The sequence below is a fragment of the Artibeus jamaicensis genome, unplaced genomic scaffold (genome assembly GCF_021234435.1).
Source record: "Artibeus jamaicensis isolate MK-2021 breed Jamaican fruit bat unplaced genomic scaffold, CSHL_Jam_final contig_793, whole genome shotgun sequence".
In the NCBI taxonomy this organism is placed as follows: domain Eukaryota; kingdom Metazoa; phylum Chordata; class Mammalia; order Chiroptera; family Phyllostomidae; genus Artibeus; species Artibeus jamaicensis.
The window spans coordinates 11,402,034-11,423,366 of NW_026521975.1; the positions used below are offsets into that span (position 1 = coordinate 11,402,034).

At 40.2% G+C, this 21,333-nt stretch overlaps 3 protein-coding genes across 7 annotated transcripts in view; 2 read left to right on the forward strand and 1 right to left on the reverse strand.

Annotated features, from left to right (window-relative positions):
- The window catches only part of IQCG (IQ motif containing G), a 59,280-nt gene extending 58,308 nt beyond the window's left edge, over positions 1-972 (reverse strand). For 3 of the 4 annotated variants that reach the window (XM_037131927.2, XM_053672921.1, XM_037131909.2), the window contains exon 1: positions 608-763. The gene's annotated coding sequence lies outside the window, so the exon portion shown is untranslated. The other variant, XM_037131919.2, reaches the window with a different exon arrangement.
- A 111-nt stretch (positions 973-1,083) lies between these two features.
- On the forward strand, positions 1,084-4,522 carry RPL35A (ribosomal protein L35a). Its single transcript, XM_037131953.2, has 5 exons — positions 1,084-1,106; positions 1,857-1,900; positions 2,115-2,267; positions 3,090-3,234; positions 4,283-4,522. Exons 2-5 carry the CDS (start codon positions 1,890-1,892, stop codon positions 4,304-4,306), a joined length of 333 nt encoding a protein of 110 aa, XP_036987848.1. The 5' UTR covers positions 1,084-1,106; positions 1,857-1,889; the 3' UTR covers positions 4,307-4,522.
- Positions 4,523-10,286: 5,764 nt separating this feature from the next.
- Positions 10,287-21,333, forward strand: part of LMLN (leishmanolysin like peptidase) — a 78,036-nt gene continuing 66,989 nt past the window's right edge. Inside the window, exon 1 of one of the 2 annotated variants that reach the window (XM_037131965.2) lies at positions 10,287-10,505. In XM_037131965.2, coding sequence (XP_036987860.2) covers positions 10,287-10,505 — 219 coding nt within the window. The remainder of the gene's footprint in view (positions 10,506-21,333) is intronic. The other variant, XM_053672931.1, reaches the window with a different exon arrangement.

Here is a 21,333-nt window from a genome sequence, read left to right on the forward strand (position 1 = left end):
CGATAAACTGTTCAATAAATGAATGCATCCATCGAGTAACCCAAATGAATGTGCAATGATTAGGAAAAGTCGCCAATGCCCATTAGTCTATCTCACCATGCTCGTCTCCACAATTACTAAAGATCTATTATGTGTGTGCACAGTGCTACATGGCATGGATGGAGTTAAGAACTTAAGTCATTTCTGCATTTCAGGCACGATGTTGGGGGCCCGGACAGTTTGCCTGGTCGTTTTCCTTGTAAAGAACAAGGCTTGCCCTGACGGGTGTGGCTCAGTTAGGTGACGTCTTCCAGGGCCACCGCCGGACGGCCTCGGTGGCGGTTCGGCTCCCCAGTCGGGACTCCGGGGGACTCCGGAGTCGTGGGAGAGGCAGCGAACCCCTCCCCCTCTCCCTCCCTTCCCCTCCTCTTTCTCTTTCTCAATCAATCAATCAATCAATTCTTTTTTTTTTTTTTTTAAGGAGTAAGTCCTTTTCAGTACAGCCCTTAGTCTCGGGGACAAAACAAAGGACAGAAGTAAGGACTTATGCCATTTCCGCAAAAAAAGATACAGTAGTAGAAGGAGTGAGGGAGGGGGGGGAGGGGAAGGTAAAGAGAAGGCTGCTCACTCCGTGCTTCCGGCCTTTCTCGTCCAGGCTGGAATCCGAGAGTCTCAGACCGCCCTACTCCTGTGCGGTAAGAAGGAAAAACACCCCTACGTTGGCGAGTCAAGTCTGGAGCACCCGAAGCCGAGCAATATCCTCCACTCTGGCCTCACTTTTTCCACCTACCTTAACCGAAGACTCAGGAATCTAGCGGAGGTGTTTCTATAGCAACGCGTAGCTTTGTGGGTCCTTCACGTCTTGTCACTTAGCTGGCTACCACTTTTGCCTTCCTTACTTCCAAAATAATACACACTGCACCTTACAAAGATGAAATGGCTTAGGAAAAAATTTTACGAGTGCTCTTGAACGTAACTTCTTTCGGTCAGAAAACGACTTCTAGGGCTTTCTTTTTGGCGATTGCGGAAGATGCCTAAACTGAGGGAGGGGCAGAGACGTGTGTATCCCACAAGGCCAAGCGGTGGAGGCCTCGCTTTTCTTTTTCGCCATCTTGAACCCTGTGGTGGTGAGTTGAATTCCTGCTACTGAACTTTGGGTGGTAAATAGCTGGAGTGGGTTTCGCCGCATATCTCGGCGAGGCGTTTTTGTGGCACGGAGGCTCTGCTAGGCATTGATTGCTGTGAATTCCAGCAACAGGGAGGACGGGATGGAGGAGATGTAGGACTGATGGTGCTGGTCCCCTGACGTCCCGAAAACGGGTGCTCCCGGGATCATAGTTGCTTCCTGGGCCCTAAGGGAGTGAAATAGATGCACTTCAGTCGCCTGCATTTGCCTGTTTGAGGCAGTGTCTGCTTTTGGCTGGGTTCTTTCTATTCGCTCACCCTCCTGGCTTTGCTTGTCCACAGTCTCTTCAGCTTTTCTTTCATTCATTGCTTTAAGGGGTGGGTGCGAAGGGAAGGAGAAAACCTCCTTTTGACTCTTGTTTTTCCGGTGTTCGTCTGACTCAGTTTTTTTTGGAGTGATTATGGCATGAGTTTTATTAGGACTTACTTTTGGGTTTTTCTACGGGTTTAGTGTACAGTCTTGCCGCTTTCGTTTCATTTTGGAGTTTCTCTAGCAGGCATTCTGTGAGGTTGGGATGTCTTGCCAGACTGCCATTCGCTTAGATGTTACAACATGATTACGTTTCCCGGTACTCTGAACTCGAAATGCCTATCAGAAAGTGATTTTACTTAGCAGGTTTAAGAAGTGATAAGGGAACTAAGTGGCGAACGTGGCTTTGCAAGACTTTAAACTGATCCTCTTTATTTTAAAGACTGCCGGGAACCGAACTTCTGCAACAACAAATATGTCTGGAAGGTACGCGTTTTTAATATAATTGCTTTGTTCTTGTACTTTTTTGTTTATTAGGCCCAGGCCTAATTAAATGTGAGCTTTAAACTAGTGGGGGGAAAAGATGTTTGCTATAGATAACTTTTGGGAAGGGGTCATTACAGGTGAAATCATGCTAGTTGTTGAAGTTAAATGGGATAGGATGACAGCTTGTGGACGATACATATTTTCTGTGTTTCAGGCTGTGGTCCAAGGCCATTTTTGCTGGCTATAAACGGGGTCTCCGGAACCAGAGGGAGCACACAGCTCTTCTTAAAATCGAAGGTGTTTATGCTCGAGATGAAACTGAATTCTATCTAGGAAAGAGATGTGCTTATGTGTACAAAGCAAAGAAGTAAGTTTATAGTACTGTCATGTTTCACTAAGATAATATAAAGCACTCTTCATGTACCTTTATTTTGTTGATTCCTTGAAATTTTATTTTATATATGTACTTAAAGTGTTATGTCTGTCTGTAGAGCATTGATTCTTTATCCTACTTTCATAAACCCATTCCAGACCAATTAAAATCTCTAGATACATGCCTTCATCTTTGTCCTCCTTTCCTCCTGCACCCACAGTGATCCTTTAAAATATGTCAGGTCATCTGTACACTGCTCACACGCCAACCGAGTCCCATGTCATTTAGTAAAAGCCAACATCGTTAAAGACCTTAGGCATTCAGGGCTTCCTAGTTGCACTCCTAATCCAGCTAGGATTCACTCCTTTCCCCAAACAAGGGACACCACCTCCTCAGTTTTTGTTTCAGTGTTACCTTCTCTGTGAGACCTTCCTGGTTATTTAAAATTTGAAACAAATATTTTCAAATTACTTGTCCACCTTTCCTTTTTTTTTTCTTTTTCAATATTGCAGCTCTTAAATTATATATATTTTACTTAACATAAAACTGAAGGCTATATATTTTGTTATCCTCTGAAAGCAATTTATATTTCGTAAACTGTATTTTACAAAGTTCCCCCAAAATTACATTTATAAAAGTGCCTAGCATATAGTAGGTATGGTTCTCAAGTATTTGTTGAATGAATGATGCCCCTGGGGTTTAAATGGTACCTTAAGTGGTTAACCAGAGTTGAGGGCCACTAGTCCAGATATCACTTTGAACTTGTACCACATTCTGGTACTAATTGTTTGGGTTCTTACTCCCTTTTAAAATCAGCAACACAGTGACTCCTGGTGGTAAACCAAACAAAACCAGAGTAATCTGGGGAAAGGTAACTCGTGCTCATGGAAACAGTGGCATGGTTCGTGCTAAATTCCGAAGCAACCTTCCTGCTAAGGCCATTGGACACAGAATCCGTGTAGTAAGTACAATTATTAGCAATATGACACCTTGTTGAGTCAAACTAAGCTCCAGGTATACTTTGACCTCTAAGAACTATTGGGATTAGAAAATGTCACCAGTAAGACTATGCTGCAAAATTAGTGGCTCTGTGTAAATGTATTATGAAACATTAGATTCTTGACATTAGAAGGAAAGTGAATACAGAATTTTCAAATGAATTGTGCTTAGATTTCAGATTTTGCTGAAAGTGGTGTAGGAGGAAAATAGTATATAAGTGAATAATTTTCTGGCAAAAATATTTATTGGGCACTTGAAGTAGTTGCTAGAAAATTAAAAACATTGTTTCCTAACATAATTCTTAATATTATCTCATCTCCTTATTACGACAGTTTGTTAGAATAGGTGATGTTAGTCTTATTTTGTAGAAGAAAACTAATGTTCATGTTTCTAGGTCCCAGGACTTGGGCCCAAGTCTGACTGTTGATCCTGTGGTTTTCTAAAACAATTCTCATTTTCTTTAGTTAGGATCAGTTTTTAATAGTCATGGCTATAGTCTTGAGGTCATGGGGACCTGGCCCACAATCCAGGCATGTGCCCTGACTGGGAATTGAACCAGGGACCCTTTTGTTCCCAGCCTGTCATGGCATACTCTTGAACCTTGCTGAGCAGTTGTGGGCTCTTATCAAAGGAAGTTTCTTACTGCCATTAAACAAAGTAAAAGTAGGAGGGGAAATTGGAGGGAGGGGGGAGACAGGCTGGGGGGGGTGGGATGGGAGAAATAGATAAAAAAATGTACTTGAAAAGTAACTAAATAAAATTTATTATTAAAAAAAAAAGTAAAAGTAAATGAACTTTCAGTGCTCCCAGAATACTTCTTAATCAAAACACATTCACCTAAAAGCTGAAGGGTATAAAACTTGGTTCCTTGCCCACCTGCGAATGTCACTGGATGCCTTTCAGAGATGAGTAATGGGGCAATGGGAGATTTACCGATACTGTGTTAATAACATTTGTAAATTTGTATATAACATGCACCTAATGATAGTGTGCTCTTTTCCCCCCTCCAGATGCTGTACCCCTCCAGGATTTAAACTTACTGATAAATAATAACCCTGACTGTGTGGCTCACTTGCGGGCCCTCTGGCAAGCAAAGGATTCTAGGTTGGGAGACATGGTTGGGTTGCAGGTTCAGTCCCTGGTCAAGATGCAAAGGATAGCCAACTAATGAATGTTTCACTCACACATCTATGGTTCTCATCTTTTTCTCCCTCTCCCCTCTCAAATAAGTAAATAAAATCTATTTTAAAGAGTAAATAAAATGGCTGTCAACTCTTGTGTTTTTTATTAAGTGACTTAAAAATCACTTTGCCCACATTCACTAACTGTGTGCTTAAATGGTGGTAGTTTCCAAGTATAAAAGAAGTCAGAGGGTTGTGTATGTATGATGAAACTTCGGTTGGGGACAGTGGAAAAAGGAGTACCTTGGAAGGTTTATAGTGATGGAGCACTGACACTTAGCCTCTGGTAAGCTTGTAGACAAGTGGAGTCATAACATTCCATGAAGTACAGAGCCATCAATTTTTGCCAGTACAGGTATGTACCATGACACAGATCTGCATGTCCAAGTCTACAACTTACCTGTAAGAATTTCACCTTTGGCACTACATTTTATTAACTATTTTGGTAATCGCCTCTTTCATTAGGTTGAGAGTGAAAGAAACTGGTAAATGGAAATGTCAAAATAGTGACTCATTCCTAAATAATGTTGGGGGTCCATAACAGTATTGCCTGGTCAGTGTAGTTTTATTCAGCTCCATGTTTTAATGTAAAAGTGTAGGATTGAGATATTTTGAATAGGAAATGAGGCAGGGATGCAGAATACTTCAAACCTCAAAATGTGTTGAAATAAAAGGAACCAAGGTGGTTGTAGATGATTGATGCAGTAACAGCTAGTCCTTTCATTAGACACTGACTATATGGAAAAGTTTGCCAAACTGATGTATTTGGGTTCTCAAGTAGCATGCTAAAAAACAATTAGCATGCTAAAAATACTGGACTGGGGTGTTGAAAGACCTTCGAAGGAGAGAAAGGTTTGCTCAGTTTAGTGATGAGTCTCAAGCCAGATTTGCTGTCAGAAAAGAGTTTGTAACACCAGGCTCCTTTGACTACCAGCACAGCTTAGGAAGTGCAACCTTAAGGCAAAAAAGACCTTTGAAGGAGAGAAAGGTTTGCTCAGTTTAGTGATGAGTCTCAAGCCAAATTTGCTGTCAGAAAAGAGTTTGTAACACCAGGCTCCTTTGACTACCAGCACAGCTTAGGAAGTGCAACCTTAAGGCAAAAAAAAAAAAAAAAGCCCTTGAGGCTGAGTCGATTATGCTTTTAACCAGATTTAAGCAGTGCATTTCAAGGCCACCATGAGAGAGTTTGGTTTTTAGGGCCATAAGGAAATTGAACTTGGAATATTTAAGAAGGCATTTCAGGAAAAGGAAATGACAGGTTTTTATGTGAAAGGAGGCATTTGAGGAACCATTCAACTGGGTTATGTAATATGACTAAAAACGGGAATTGGAAAGGATTGAAAACTAAGATGAAAATTATGCAAGTCTTGCATACTATAGCAGGGATTTTAAGACTGTTCTCGTATCTAATAGTGTCATTACGGAACTTGATTAATAGGTTGAACAGATTCATACTTTAGAATCCATTGGCAACCCAGCATAAGCTGAAGAGAAACCCAGATAGGGTTTACAGTCTTAATGGACATCCTTTTTTCCTTCTTTCCTCTCTTCCTCCCTCCCTGCCTCCTTTGTTTTTTCTGGTCTTTTATTTTATTTTTTTAGTTACATTTTATTGATTATGCTACTACAGTTGTCCTGATTTTTCCCCCTTTGTCCCCTCCATCCCACAGCCCCCACACCCTCAGGCAGTCCCCACACCATTGTTCATGTCCATGGGTCATGTGTATAAGTTCTTGGGCTACTCCATTTCCTATACTATATTGTATAAACCCATGGCTATTCCATGACTACCTATTTGTACTTAATCTCTTCACCTCTTAACCTGGTTCCTCCACACACCCCTTTCATTTTGCAACCATCAAAATGCTCTCCATATCCATGATTCTGTCTCTGATCTTGTTCACTTAGTTTGTTTTTTAGATTCAGTTGTTGACAGATATGTATTATCATTTTATTGTTCATAGTTTTGATCTTTTCCTTAAATAAGTCCCGTTAACATTTCATATAATAATGGTTTGGTAATAATGAACTCCTTCAGTCTTTCGGGGCTTTTTGGTTTTTTTTAAAGATTTTACTTGTTTTTAGAGAGAGGGGAAGGAAAGGAGAAAGAGGGAGAGAAATATCAATGTGTGGTTCACCTCTCATATACCCCCTACTGGTGATCTGGCCCACAACCCAGGCATATGCCCTGATGGAATGGAACCAGCAACCCTTGGTTCACAGCCCACACTCAATCCACTGAGTTAAACCAGCCAAGACTCCTTTAGTTTTTTTCTCATCTGGGGAGTTCTTTATCTGCTCTTCGATTATAAATGATAGCTTTGCTGGGAAGAGTAATATTGGCTGTTGGTCCCTGGTTTTCATAACTTTGAATATTTCTTGCCAATTTCTTCTAGCCTGCAAAATTTCTTTTGAGAAATCAGCTGAGTTTTATGGGAAATACCCTGTAGGTAACTACCTGCTTTTCTCGCTGCTTTTAAAATTCTGTCTTTAATCTTTGGCATTTTAATTATGATGTGTCTTTGAATGGGCCTCTCTGACCACTTGTTTTGGACTCTGTGCTTTCTGGACTTGCTGTCCATTGTCTTTACCAAATTAGGGAAGTTTTCTTTCATTTTTTTAAAATAGAGTCCCAATTTCTTCCTTTATCTTCTTCTTATGGCATCCCTGTGATGCAAATGTTGGACCTCTTGAAGTTGTCCCAGAGGCAGCTTCTACTATCCCCATTTTTTTTTTTATTCTCTTTTCTTCTTGTTCTGATTGGCTGTGTTTTGCTTTTTTATGTTCCAAATCATTTATTTGATTCTTGGCTTCATCCACTCTATTGTTATTACCCTATAACTTGTTATTTATTTCAATTAGTGTATCCTTCATTTTTGATTGGATCTTTTTTATGCTGTTGAGGTCCTCACTAAGTTCTTGAGCATCCTTATAACCAATGTTTTGATCTCTGCATCTGATAGATTGCATATCTCATTTTGTTTCATTCTTTTTCTGGAGTTTTGATCTGTTCTTTCATTTGGGCCATGTTTGTTTTTTTTTTGTTTTTTGGGGTTTTTTTTGTCTCATTTTGGCAGCCTCCTTGTGTTTGTTTCTATGTATTCGGTAGAGCTGCTATGACTCCTTGTCTTGGTAGTGTGGCCTAATGTAGTAGGTGTCTGGGAAGGTCCACTGTCACTACCTCCCCTATCACCCAAGCTGGATACTCGAGGTGCAATCTCCATGTGTGCTGAGTACACCTCCTCTTGTAGTTCAGCCTTGGTTGCTGTTAGCAGATCAACAGGAGGGATTTACCCAGGCCAGTTAGCTCCTGGGATTGGCTGTGACCACTGACCACCTAACTCCACTGTCCATGGAGAATCAGCTGTGCAAGAGCATAGTGGTGTCACTCACTGCTCCAATGGTGGCTGTAGCTGTCCACTGGTGCACTGGTCCTGGGGTGTTGGTGGTGAAAGCCAAGATGAGCCCCCACCTGTGTTTTGTCCAGGGTCACCCTGCCTGAACTATAAAGCAATCTGAGATGGCTGCTACTTGTTCTGGGCTTGGAGATTTCCATGTGAAGCCAAGCTGTGAACCTAGGCTGGCTGCTGCTACTGCTGGGTCTGGGGCTCCCTGAGGCCAACTGTTGCTTATTTGAGAGGTTTTAGGAGGTAGTGCAGCATGAGCCAAGACCAGCCATTTATATGGAAAAGCAGCCCGGGTGGGCCCATAAGTTGGGTGGGGCTCAATCTCTGGAGATCTCCAAGGCAGGTCAAACAATGTTAGCCAAATTGATGGAGTTTCTGATATGGCACCAGCTTGTTGGTTCAGTCTGGATGGATGTGATTTCTTTAATTCCATAGCTTTTAGATTTCTGTTCAACTAATTTCTGATGGTTCTCACTGATGGTTGTTCTATCTTTCAGCTATAATTTTGATGTGGTTGTGCAAAGAGGTGAGCCATATCTGCCTATGGTGCCATTTTGACCAGAAGTTTACTGACTTCTTGAGCACTGAAATAGAGCAGACTCTATAAACATTAACAATTTTAAAAGCAAGTGGAGAAAAGTATTCAAGGGCTACATGTTTCCGCCTTAGTTTCCCAGATGGGTAATGCATTTACAAAGTTGGGAACCAGGAAATGTTTTTTGTTTGTTTTTTTTTCCTTTTGCTTTGGGGAAGCAAAGCAAAAAACTTTGGGGAAGTTGTTGAGTTTGAGGAAACTGTAGGATGCTAAGCTGAGAATATGTCAAGGAGGGCAGATGGATATTCACGTTTGGGCTAGTCACATTAGGGAAGGAAAAGAAATCTCAATGCCTGTCACCTTTGTAGGAGTCAAATGAATGTGGCAATCTGAGTGGGATAGATGGTGGTAGTAGTGCAATGGGGTGAATACAGAAGAAATGATAGGCATTTGAGCAAATTAAGGAAAAGAAAGCTGACAATCCTTAGGATAACTTAAGTAAATGCAGTAGCAAAGGAGCCTTGCATGCAAATTCATCCTCTTTTCAGCTGATATAATGCAGCACTTGTAAATGAGAATGCATGCACTTTTCTGTCCTCATAATGAGGTTTGGTCAGTGTGAAAGTAGTTCTCAAGCCAAAGTTACCACTGGATGAGTTCCATGTTTTGCAAATATCAGGCTTGAATGGCCAGGACTGTTAAACCACTGAAACAGCCTCTCCCCATCATGGCGTTACTATTACAACCAGGAACTTGAAGATGACTGGTGTTCTTTGTTGACAGTCCTCAATTTCTCTGTGGTTTTGTAATGGAAAGAGCACATGTTCTGAAAGTGATACATTTGGTTTGGAATCTAATTTCCACTAGTTGTCAGATAACAGACATTATCTGATCGGTCTTGTAAAATGCCCCGACCCTGCTGCATTATTTAAGTACAGGGTCTTCACCAATGAAAGATAAAGTTTTAGGGATTTCATACTCTTCCTACCCATATGGTTCCTAGTATAGCAATTTACAATATCTGCTTCCTGTTAAATGACTGTCCCAGCTAAGTGTTTATACTTTCTAATTTTAGTTGTTTCATCAATGGGGCCACAGATTTGTCCCGATTTTCAAAATTTTTTTGTAGTTCCTCACAGCTCATTTTTTTTTCTAGTATTGTATTTTTTCCATTACCATTTATCCTCCTTACACCCTCTTCTACCTCCACCCTTATCCCTCCCCTCTGCAATCACCACACTGTTGTCCATGGCCATGAGTCCTTTTTCTTTTTTGCTCTTCCACTCCCTAACCCCCACCCTCCTGCACGACTTAGTTTGGAAGGTTAGTGCCCTTAAGGGCAAGGATCCACCCAATCTCTTACTGGGTTAATACAATTTCAATTTTGGGGTTTTAAATAAGGGGAGGGGTTGAATAATAAAGGACAAATCGTTGATTTCACAGTAAATGACTAGAAGAAATGGGCCTGCAATTGGTGACTTACAATAAGAATTAAAAATGAAAAGTATATTCATTCACCTTTTACATACAGTGCTAAACCATAAAAAATTCTGCAGCGGTTCATGTTTGTCTAAGTCACCTGGCACCTAGTGGGTACATACCCTTTCCGGAACTGAATTAAAGACTAAAACACTCCTTAGTAAAGACACCTATATACCGCCAGCCCTATCACTATCAACATCATTGGTCTCACAGGCCAACTCACGTGGGCCGCTAGACAGCATTTATTGGCTGACTTCGCGCAAAGAGACACGTCTGAAGGTTCGTGGTGAACTTCTTGCGGGTGACGCTGGCCAACCAAAAAACAGCTTTTCGATAGAGGCACCCCCACCACCTGTCCAGAGCGGTGAGGGGCGGGGCTGGCGCCGGGCGTGGAGGCGTCACGTAGTCCATGGTAACGACGCTCAGCCCGAAGATGGCGTCCGAGTGGGTTGGAGGAGTGAGTTCCTCGGGTTCAGGCCCGGGCTCGAGCCGTTGGGGCTGGAGTAGTCCTTTGTGGGTCCGAGGCGTTTTACTCTTGTTGGGCGCTGTGCGGGCCAGCGCTACATCTCTTCCTGTCTCCTTGGACAGTTCACCTCCCTGCCGGCACCACGTCCCCTCTGACACTGAGGTAGGGCGGTGGGGCGGGAGCGGGCCCTGTGAGGGTAGAGTAAAACGGGAGGCAATGGCAAAGAAAGTGGTGATTGGAACTAGGTGTACGGGAGGAGGAAGCGAAAACTGGGCCAAAGACGGAACTCATGGATGGTTGAGATCTGCCATCAATTCCCTTCTTCCATCCAGCGAAGTGGCTGTGTGTCACTCAGATCTCATCACTTTCATGTGCGGAAAGTTGTGCGTAGCAGGTAGTCCTAGAGCAGTGATTTCCAAATTTGAGTATCACAGTCACCTGAAGGGTTTGTTAAATCACAGATTGTTGTCTCCTACTTTCTGATTCATTAAGTCTGGGATGGGTCCCCAGTAATTGCAGTTCAAATTCCCAGATGTTTGGTGATGCTGATTGTTCAAGGACCACACTTTCAAGGTGTGGGAAGGAATTGGAGAACCAAAGGTATTGGGGAGATATTGGCGGTTTTGTGGAGACAAAATTCAGGTTTATTTTCAGGTTACCTCATCACATTGCTTGCTTTACCCTGCTCTGCTCTGGAAGTGCCTGCCTCCTTCCCACTCCATTTTGCTTCCTGTCTAAATTCTTTCAGTCTCAGTTTAAGTTCCCTTAACTCAAGTTATCCTGCTGAAGCCACCGTAACAGAATGCTCTTTCTATTTCTCTGTAGGTCTTATATGTACTCTCTTCTCTCACTTAATCAGGTACTACTATGTGTTGCCGGCTTATTTTTTAGGCATGTCTTACCTTGGTAGTTAAATTTTTTCTTAATATATAGTTTTGAAAATTTTATTTATTTGTTAGAGATAGGGAACAGGAGGGAGAAAGAGAGGGAGAGAAACATCCATATGTGAGAGAAACATCAATTGGCTGCCTCCTGCGTGCCCCCAACCTGGGTCCTGGCCAGCAACCCAGGTATGTGCCCTGACCGGGAATGGAACTGGTGACGGTGACCCCTGACTTTTCAGGACAATGCTCAATCACTGAGTCACACCAGTCAGGGCTGTAAATTGTAAGGTTCCTAAGAATCAAGTTCCTGTCTTATACTTTGATTACTCCATAGTACTTAGTTCAGAGGAAGGTCTCAAAACAATCACTATTCTTTTAGGAAAGGGGATGCAGTACCTGGGGTTGCATGTTGTGATTAGTTGTACAATTTGTCTTATTACTTTATCAAGAAATGTTAACCTGGAAATCTTCAGTTCAGCCCAGAAATCTAAAACCACTCATTTTTGTGGTAATTTAAAAATTTCTGGAGGAACAAATAGGAAGGACACAGGGACGAGAACTAAGGGGGGGGTGGAAATGGGAGGGAGGTGGGGTGCAAGGGGCGGGGGAGGCTGGAATGGGAAAAATAGACAAAAAACTGTACTTGAAAAATAACTAAATAAAATTAAAAAAAAATTTCTATGCATACTGTTTAGCTATAAGTGCCAAAATACTAAGTTTGGGTTTTGTAGTGGTATTACAGTTTTTATTGGGATACTGCATTTTGGATGAATTATTTTATGTTTTTAGGCCCTTAGCAACTTTTAAGTTTATAATACATTTTTGTTGTCTATAATCACTATGCTAATGCATTAGACTTCCAGGATTTATTTATCTACTGGTTGCAAGTCTGTACCCTTAAACAACATACCTCCAATTCACCCACCCCTCTGATAAATTCTTTTTAAAATAATTCCTACAAGGCCCTGTGCTTCTCTCTCTTAATTTAGATTAAAATAGGAAGTAGTTCAAACACCTGCAAAATCTCTGTTAGAAGGAAACTCAATAGCTGTTTTCTCCTAGTGGTTTTTGCCAGTGTACAAATGTCTAACTTCTATTTGAATATCTCCATGAATAGGGGAATTATCTTCAGCGACAGCCCCTATGCTTTTTGGAAACTAGAATTGTTCGAGTTTTTATTTTTATAACAGCTGAAAACCCTTTCTGAAACTTCCATGCCCCTTACCCCAGTTTCTAATTGTGTATTTTGGCTAAACAGACTCAGTAGTGACAGTGCTTCAGATATTAAAAACATGATATTAAGTTCTTGACATTTATCATCCCTAATAAATTTTACCAGTTCTTGATAGAGTATGTAATAGCAAGCCCTTTTAACCGTTTTCTTCCTTAACCTAAACACAACATATAGGCAAGAACTATTCATTATACTCTTATTAGTTATATGGTACAGGAAATTATTTTCCTGGTGATGGTGGGGAGCCACAAAACTTTGACTCATTTAACTTGTTCTCAATTAAAAACCTCTTTTGTGTTTTTTAAAAGTATTTTATTATTTATTTTTAAAGAGAGGAGAAGGGAAGGAGGAAGAGAAATATCAATGTGTGGTTGCCTCTTACATGCACCCTACTGGGGGACTTGGCCTGCAACCCAGGCATGTGCCCTGACTGAGAATCGAACTGGTGACCCTTTGGTTTACAGGCCAGAGCTCAATTCACTGAGCCACACCAGCCATGGCTGTGTTTTGTACTATTTTTACTTTTTATTATACAAATTAAAACTAAAAGCAGACTAGTATAATGAATTCCCATGGATTTATCACCCTGCTTCAACACATCTGTATCCTGTCATTCTTGTTTAATGTACTTCTATCCATTCCCCATCCTTCCACTTGCTACTTTTAAAAGTTTTGGAAGGTAAAATTTACATATATTGAAATGCAACAGATACAGTCATATAAATTCATGTAAAACTCACAACCCAATCATAATGCAGAACATTTCCATATCTTTAGGAAGTTCCCCCCTGTCCAGTGCCAGTCTCCCATCAACCCCAGGCAATTATTATTCTGATTTTTATTTTATATTAGATTTAGATTTTACAACAGATCAGTTTTCCTGTTCTAAACTTAGTTGGTGTAAATGGCGTGATATATGTATTATTATATAGTAGATTATATTGAATTTTCCGGTAGTAAATCAACCTTGTATTTTTGGGATAGACCCTACTTGGTCATGATATATAATTTTTATATACCTCAAAATTCAATTTGCTAATAGATTGTTAAGGACTTTTGTATCTATGTTTATGAGTGATATTAGTTTACAATTTCCTTTTTTTTGGTCAAGTTTTTGTTAGCTTTTGATATCAGAATTATACTGACCTTACAAAATGAGTTTTGAAGTGTTCCATCCTCTTATAAAATTGAAATCAGCCCTGGCTAGTGTGGCTCAGTTAGTTGGAGCATTGTCCCATGCACCAAAAGGTTGCTAGTTCAATTCCCAGTCAGGGGAAATACCTAGGTCATGGGTTTGATCCCTGGTTGGGGCATGTATGGCAACAGCCAGTCAATGTTTCTTTCTCACATTGATGTTTCTCTCTCTCTCTCAAATCAATAAACATATTTTTAAAAAATAAAAAAAAATCTGGAACAGAACAGAGAGCCCAAGAATAAACCCAAGTCTCTATGGTCAATTAATATTTGACAAAGGGGGAAGAAGCATAAAAGGGAGCAAAAATAGCCTCTTCAACAAGTAGTATTGGGAGATCTGAACAGCTACATGCAAAAAAATGAAACTCAATCACGAACTTATACCATACGCAAAAATAAATTGAAGATGGATAAAAGACTTAAATGTGTCATAACACCATAAAAGTCCTAGAGGAAAACACTGGCAGGAAAATCTCAGACGTTCCACACAGTAATATCTTCACAGATATGTCCCCTAAAGCAAGGGACATAAAGGAAAAAATAAACAAATGGGTCTTCATCAAATTAAAAAGCTTCTGCATGACTAAAGAAAACAGCATTAAAATGAAAAGAGTGCTAACCATATGGGAAAACATTTGCCAATGACACCTCCCTCAGACAATGGCTTGATCTCCAAAATATATAAAGAACTCACACTACTCCACTGCAGGAAGACACACAAAAAAAAAAAATTAAAAAATGGGCAAAAGACTTGAACAGTCGCTTCTCCAAGGAAGACATACAGAAGGCCCAGAGACACATAAAAAGATGCTCAGCATCACTAGCCATCAGAGAGATGCAAATTACAACCACAGTGAGATACCACCTCACACCTGTCAGAATGGCCAACATAAATCAACAAACAACAAGTGTTTGTTGGAGAGGCTGTGGAGAAAAGGGAACCCTATTTGCACTGTTGGTGGGAATGCAGACTGGTGCAGCCACTGTGGAAAACAGTATGGAACTTCCTCAGAAAACTAAAAATGGCCTTTTGAGCCAGCAGTTCCACTGCTGGGATTATACTCTAAAAATCCTGAAACGCCAACCCAAAAGAACCTATGCACCCCAGTGTTCATAGCAGCACAATTTATAATAGCCAAGTGCTGGAAGTAACCTAAGTGCCCATCAGCAAATGAGTGGATCAAAAAATGATGGTACATTTACACAGTGGAATTCCACACAGCAGAGAGAAAGAAGGAGCTGCTACTGTGTGGGACAGCATGGATGGAACTGGAGAGCATTATGCTAAGTGAAATATGCCAGTTGGTAAGGGATAAATACCGTATGATCTCACCTTTAACTGGAATGTAATCAAAAGAAAAAAGCAAACAATATATAACCAGAGTCATTGAAATTAAGAACTATATAACAGTAGGCAGGAGGGAGGGGACTGTGGGCCGAAGGGTTTTTAGGAACTACTATAAAGTATACATGGACAAAACCAAGGGAGAGGGTGGAAGCAAGGGAGGGAGGTGGGTTTGGAGGGGGTGGAGGGGAGGTATGGGGAGAAAATACAGACAACTGTAACTAAACAACAATGAAATAGAAAATAAAACTCTAAAATCAACATTTAAAAAAAATAAAAATAAAATTGAAATAATTTTCTTAAATTTTTGGTATAGTTCATAACTAAAACCACATGGGCTTGGAGTTTTCTTATAGAGAATTTTTAAAATACCTTTTTTGAGCTATAGTTTATATACTGTGTCATAAAATTCACCCACTTAATTTTAAACTTACAGCCATCACCATAATCCAATTTTAGAAAATTTCTATCACTCCAAAAAGATCCTTTGTGCCCATTTATACTCAATCCCTATTTTCAAGCAAGCAGTATGTAGAGAGGTTTAGATAAAACTATTTCTCTGATTTAAGTTTACTTATGTTTTCTACTCAATCTTGTCATTTTGGGTAACTTGTATTTTTCAAAGACTTTATTTCATCTGAACTGTTAAATTTATTGCCATAAAGTTGTTAATAATTGATCCTTTTGGGTGAAGAAAGTAAGAAGTTAGAAATTAGTCATGTGGATGTAAAATACACCATAGGGAATATAGTCAAAGCATTGTAATAACTATGTGTCGTGCCAAGTGGGTATTAGAATTATCAAGAGAATCACTTCACAGATTATATCATTATCTAACTACTAGGCTGAACACTTGAAACAAATATATAAAAGAGTTATTTTTTGGTCTCTAGTGATATCTGCTCTTTCATTTCTAATGGGGTAGTTGGTGTTTATTCTGTTTTTTACAAGTTCAGCCATGCTAGGAGATTATTAATTGTATTAACCCTTATAATAACCAATTATTGCCATTGATTGTTAGAAAGATAATGGTAAAATAGATAATAATTATTTTATTGTTTTCTGTTCTTGATTTAATTTCCTTTTATTATTGTGGATTTACTTTGTTTACATTGTTAGATGGAAACTTAGATCATTGTTATGGATCCTTTTTTTTTTCTAATATAAATATTCAAAGATAAAAATTTTACTCTAAGTAGGTACAACTTTATGTGTCACAGGTTTTGACACATTGTATTTTAATTATTGTTTAGTTGTAAGGGTATTTCCCCTGGCAATTTTTTCTTTGATCCATGGATTATTAAAAATGTTTAAAGTATAATTTCTAATATTTGGTCTTTTCTAGATACCTTATGTTAATAATTTCTAATTTAGAGAGTATCTTCTATAAGGCTTCAGAACTTTGAAATTTGATCCTGTTTTATCAGAATATGTTTTATCTTATTTAATTTCTCATGTGTACTTGTAAAGAATATGTATTTTGTAGTATAGGTTTCTATACATGTTAATAAGGTGCAGTGATTGGCAGTTTAGTTTGAATTGCTATATCCTTACATTTTTTCTGCCTAATTGTTAGTGTCTTAAAAGTCTCTAAGATTGGTTCTGGCCAAGATGAAAGCACAGGTAAACACACCTCATCTCAGCACACAAGTATAAGCAGAAAATACAGCTATACTACAAAACAGATATACCCAGAATTTTCAGAACATCAAGCTGTGTGAAAGTCTGACAATGAAGGATTTAAAGAAGCCACATTCATCCAGATGGGTAGGAGGGGTGGAGATGCAGAGAGGCACAGAGGTGGGAACCAGTGGTTCTAATCCATATGTGGTGGATAAAAATGGGAGGAATAGCTCAGGAGTGAGGGATGCCAGCTCCAAGTCCAGATCACTCAGCCCAGGGGCCCAGCACCAAGAGGATAAGTCCATACAATTTTTGGCTGTAAAAACCAGCGGAAGAAATTGTATCCTCTTAAAGAGCTCACAACAGACCTAGGACTCGTGCAGACATACCACCTCTGGATTCAGCACCAGGGCAATAGCTGGAAGGGCACTAGTAGCCTACGGGGAGAAAGTGAAACACAAGTGGGAAGACAGCTTCCGCCTGGGCAAAACTACAGAGGCTAGGCAGTGACATTTTCCCCTCTCTGAGACCTCTCCCACACAGAGCACCAGAGCAGTCACACAGGTTGCCCTGCCCTGGTGTGACTGCTCTGGTGCTCTGTGTGGGAGAGGCTCAGCCCCATACAGTTGTTTTTGTTGTTGATAAATATGTATTTATTGCCATTTTATTTTAAAAATATATTTTATTGGTTATGCTATTAGTTGTGCCATTTCCCCCCCTTCACTCCCCTCCATCCTGCACACTCCCTCCCACCCACATTTCCCCCTTTAGTTTACATCCATGTGTCATACATATAAGTTCTTCTACTTTCCCCATACTATTCTTACCCTCCCCCACCTACTTTCTACCTATCATCTATTATTCTCTGTACCTTTTCCCCCCTCTCTCCCCATCCTACTCCCCTGTTGCTAACCCTCCATGTGATCTCCATTTTTCTGATTCTGTTCTTGTTCGTTGTTTGCTTAGTTTGCTTTTGTTTTGGTGTGGTTAATAATTGTGAGTTTGCTGTCATTTTACTGTACATGTTTCTTCTCTTTCTTAGATAAATCCCTTTAACATTTCATATAATAAGGGCTTGGTGATGATGAACCCCTTTAACTTGACCTTATCGGAGAAACACTTTATCTGCCTTTCCATTCTAAATGAAAGCTTTGCTGAATAGAGCAATCTTGGATGGAGGTCTTTGGATTTCATGACTTGGAATACCTCTTTCCAGCCCCTTGCCTGTAAGGTCTCTTTTGAGAAATCTGCTGACAATCTGATGGGAACTCCTTTGTAGGTGACTGTCCCCTTATCTCTTGCTGCTTCTAGAATTCTCTTCTTCATTTTAATCTTGGGTAATGTAATTCTGATGTGCCTTGGTGTGTTCCTCCCTGGGTAAAACTTCTTTGGGACTGTCTGAGCTTCCTAGACTTCCTGGAAGTCTATGTCCTTTGCCAGATTGGGGAAGTTCTTTATTATTTGTTCAAATAAGTTTTCCACTTGTTCCTCTTCCTCTTCTCCTTCTGGTACCCCTATAATTCGACTGCTGGAATGTTTAAAGGTGTCCTGGAGGTTCCTAAGCCTCTCCTCATTTTTTTGAATTCTTTTCTGCTTGGATGTTTCTTTCTTCTGTCCCACGCCGTTGATTTGAGTCCCAGCTTTTTTCCCAGCACTATTAATCCCCTGTACATTTTTCTTTATTTCACTTAGCATAGCCTTCATTTTTTTCATCTAATTTGCAATCAAATTCAACCAATCTGTGAGCATCCTGATTACCAGTGTTTTGAACTGTGCATCTGATAGGTTGGCTATCTCTTCTTCTCTTAGTTGTATTTGTTCTGGAGTTTTGATCTGTTCTTTCGTTTCGGCCTTTTTTTTTTGGTCTTGATGTGCCTGTTATGTTGTGAGGGGCATAGCCTTAGATGTTCACCAGGATGGGGTAACCCCTGTTGCTGTGTTGTGACACTATATGTGGGGGAGGGGTCTGAGAAGGAACAATGGTGCTTGCTCCACTCTATGCCAGATTTCAGTCACTTCCCCCACTTCCCACAAGCAAATTGGGCCCTCCTGGTGCTGATTCCCATGTGGGTGGGTTTGTGTACATTCTAGGACCCTGTGGGTCTCCATGGAGCTTTTCTGTGAGGCTGGGAGTTCCTGCTGCTTCTTTGTTTTGCTTGGTTTATCTGAGCATGAATGTGGGACCACCTGGTCTGCCACTGCCTTGCCAACCAGCTGCAGCCTTGAATGCCCTGTTCCACAATCCACCCCCTTGCTGGGTCCACCAGCCACTGCCTTTCCACAAGTCCTCTCTGCCCCCTGCCCGACTCTGCCCCTCCTATCAGTCTGGATGAATGTGTCTTCTTTAACTCTTTGGTTGTCAGACTCCCATACAGTTTGATTTTTTGTCAGTTCTGGTTTTTTGTTTTTAAATTGTCATTGTCCTTCTTTTGGTTGTGTGAGGAGGCACAATGTGTCTACCTACGCCTCTATCTTGGTCGGAAGTCATGCCTATTTTTAATTTTTTAATTGTTGTTCAAGTACAGTTGTCTCCATTTTTCCAGCACCATTTCCCCCAACCCCAGCCACCTGCAGTTCTTCCCCCCTTTGGCTTTATCTATGGGCCCTTTATACATGTTTCTTGACAGCCCTTCCCCTTCTTTCCCCTGTTATTCCCCTCCTGCCTGCTCTTTGTTTACTGTCAGTTTGTTCTTTATTTCAACATCTCTGGTCATATTTTTCTTATTTTATTTTATTTTTTTAAATATTTTATTATTTATTTATCTTTAGAGGGGAAGTGGGGGAAGGAGAGAGGGAGAGAAACATCAATGTATGGTTGCCTTTTGTGCGTCCCCTGCTGGGAACTGGCCTGCAGGGAACCGGCCTGCAACCCAGGCATGTGCCCTGACTGGGAATCGAACCTCGATCGTGTGGTTCGCAGGCCCGCGCTCAATCCACTGAGCTACATCAGCCAGGGCTCTGGTCATATTTTTCATGCTTGTTTGTTCTTTTGATTTGGTTCCACTTACAGGTGAGGTCATATGGTATTTGTCTTCCACTGCCTGGCTTATTTCACTTAGCATAATGCTCTCCAGTTCCATCCATGCTGTCCTGAAGGGTAGAAGCTCCTTTCTTTCTGCTGTGTAGTATTCCATTGTGTAAGTGTACCAGTTTTTTGATCCACTGCTTTACCAATGGGCACTTATGTTGCTTCCAGCACTTGGCTACTGTAAATTGTGCTGCTGTGAGCATTGGGGCGCATAGGTTCTTTTGAATTGTTGGCCCGTACAATTTGACAGATGCACTAAGACAGAGAGTCAAAGCAGCTCTACCTAATACACAGAAACAAATACAGGGAGGCTGCCAAAATGAAGAGACAAAGAGATAGGACCCAAATGAAAGCACAGAACAAAACTCCACAAAAAGAATTAAATGAAATGGAAATAAGCAACCTCTCAGATGCAGAGTTCAAAACACTGGTCATCCGGATGCTTCAGGAACTTATTGGGTATTTCAACTCCATAATAAAGACCCAGTCATAATTGACGTTTGCATTAAGTGAAATAAAGAAAAATCTACAGGAAACCATCAGTGGAGAGGATGAAGCTGAGAATCAAATCAATGATTTGGAACACAAGGAAGGAAAAAGCATTCAATCAGAACAGCAGGAGGAAAAAAGAGTTTAAAAAAATGAAGATAGCCTTAGCAATCTCTGGTACATCTTTAAATGTACCAACATTGGAATCATACGGGTGCCAGAAGAAGAAGAGGAAGAGCAAGAAATTGGAAACTTATTTGAAAAAATAATGAAAGAAAAGTTCCCTAATTTGGTGAAGGAAATACACATTAAGTCCAGGAAGCACAGAGAGTCCCAAACAAGATGGACCCAAAGAGGACCACATCATAGTTAAAATGCTAAAGTTTAAAGATAAAGAGAGAATCTTAAAAGTAGCAAGAGAAAAACAGACAATTACCTATGAAGGAGTTCTTATAAGACTGTCAGCTGATTGCTCAAAAGAAACTTTGCAGGCTTGAAGGGACTTGCAAAACATATTCCAAGTAGTGAAAGGCAAGGACCTACAACCTAGATTACTCTATCCAGGAAAGATATAATTTAGAATGGAAGGACAGATAAATTGCTTTCCAGACAATGTGAAACTAAAGGGGTTCATCATTACCAAGCCATTATTATATGAGGTGCTAAAGGGAGTTATTTAAGAAAAAGAAGATGATCAAGACAGTGAACATTAAAACAGCAATAAATTTAGAACTACCAATAATTGAATCCAAATAAACTAAGCAAAGAAGCAGAACAAGAACAGAATCATAGAAATGCAGATCATTTGGAGGGTTATTAGTTGGGAGTGGGGTACAGCGTAGATGGGAATAAAGGGGAAAAAATGGGGCAACTGTTAATAGCATACTCAGTAAAATATATTAAAAATAATGTTTAAGAAAATCTCTGTACTCTAGCTATTCATTTTTTCCTCCCCATTAACATCTCCCAAACACTGATCTTTGTGCTGTGTCTATATTTTTGCCTTTTCCAGAATGTTGTGTAGTTGGAATCATACAATAGGTAGTCTTTCAGATGCCTCCTTTCACTTAGTAATATGTATGCATTTGAGGTTCTTCCATGGCTTTTCATGGCTTGAAAGCTTATCTTTTAGCTCTGGATAATATTTCATTGTTTGAATGTACCACAGTTTAATTATCCATCACATACTGAGC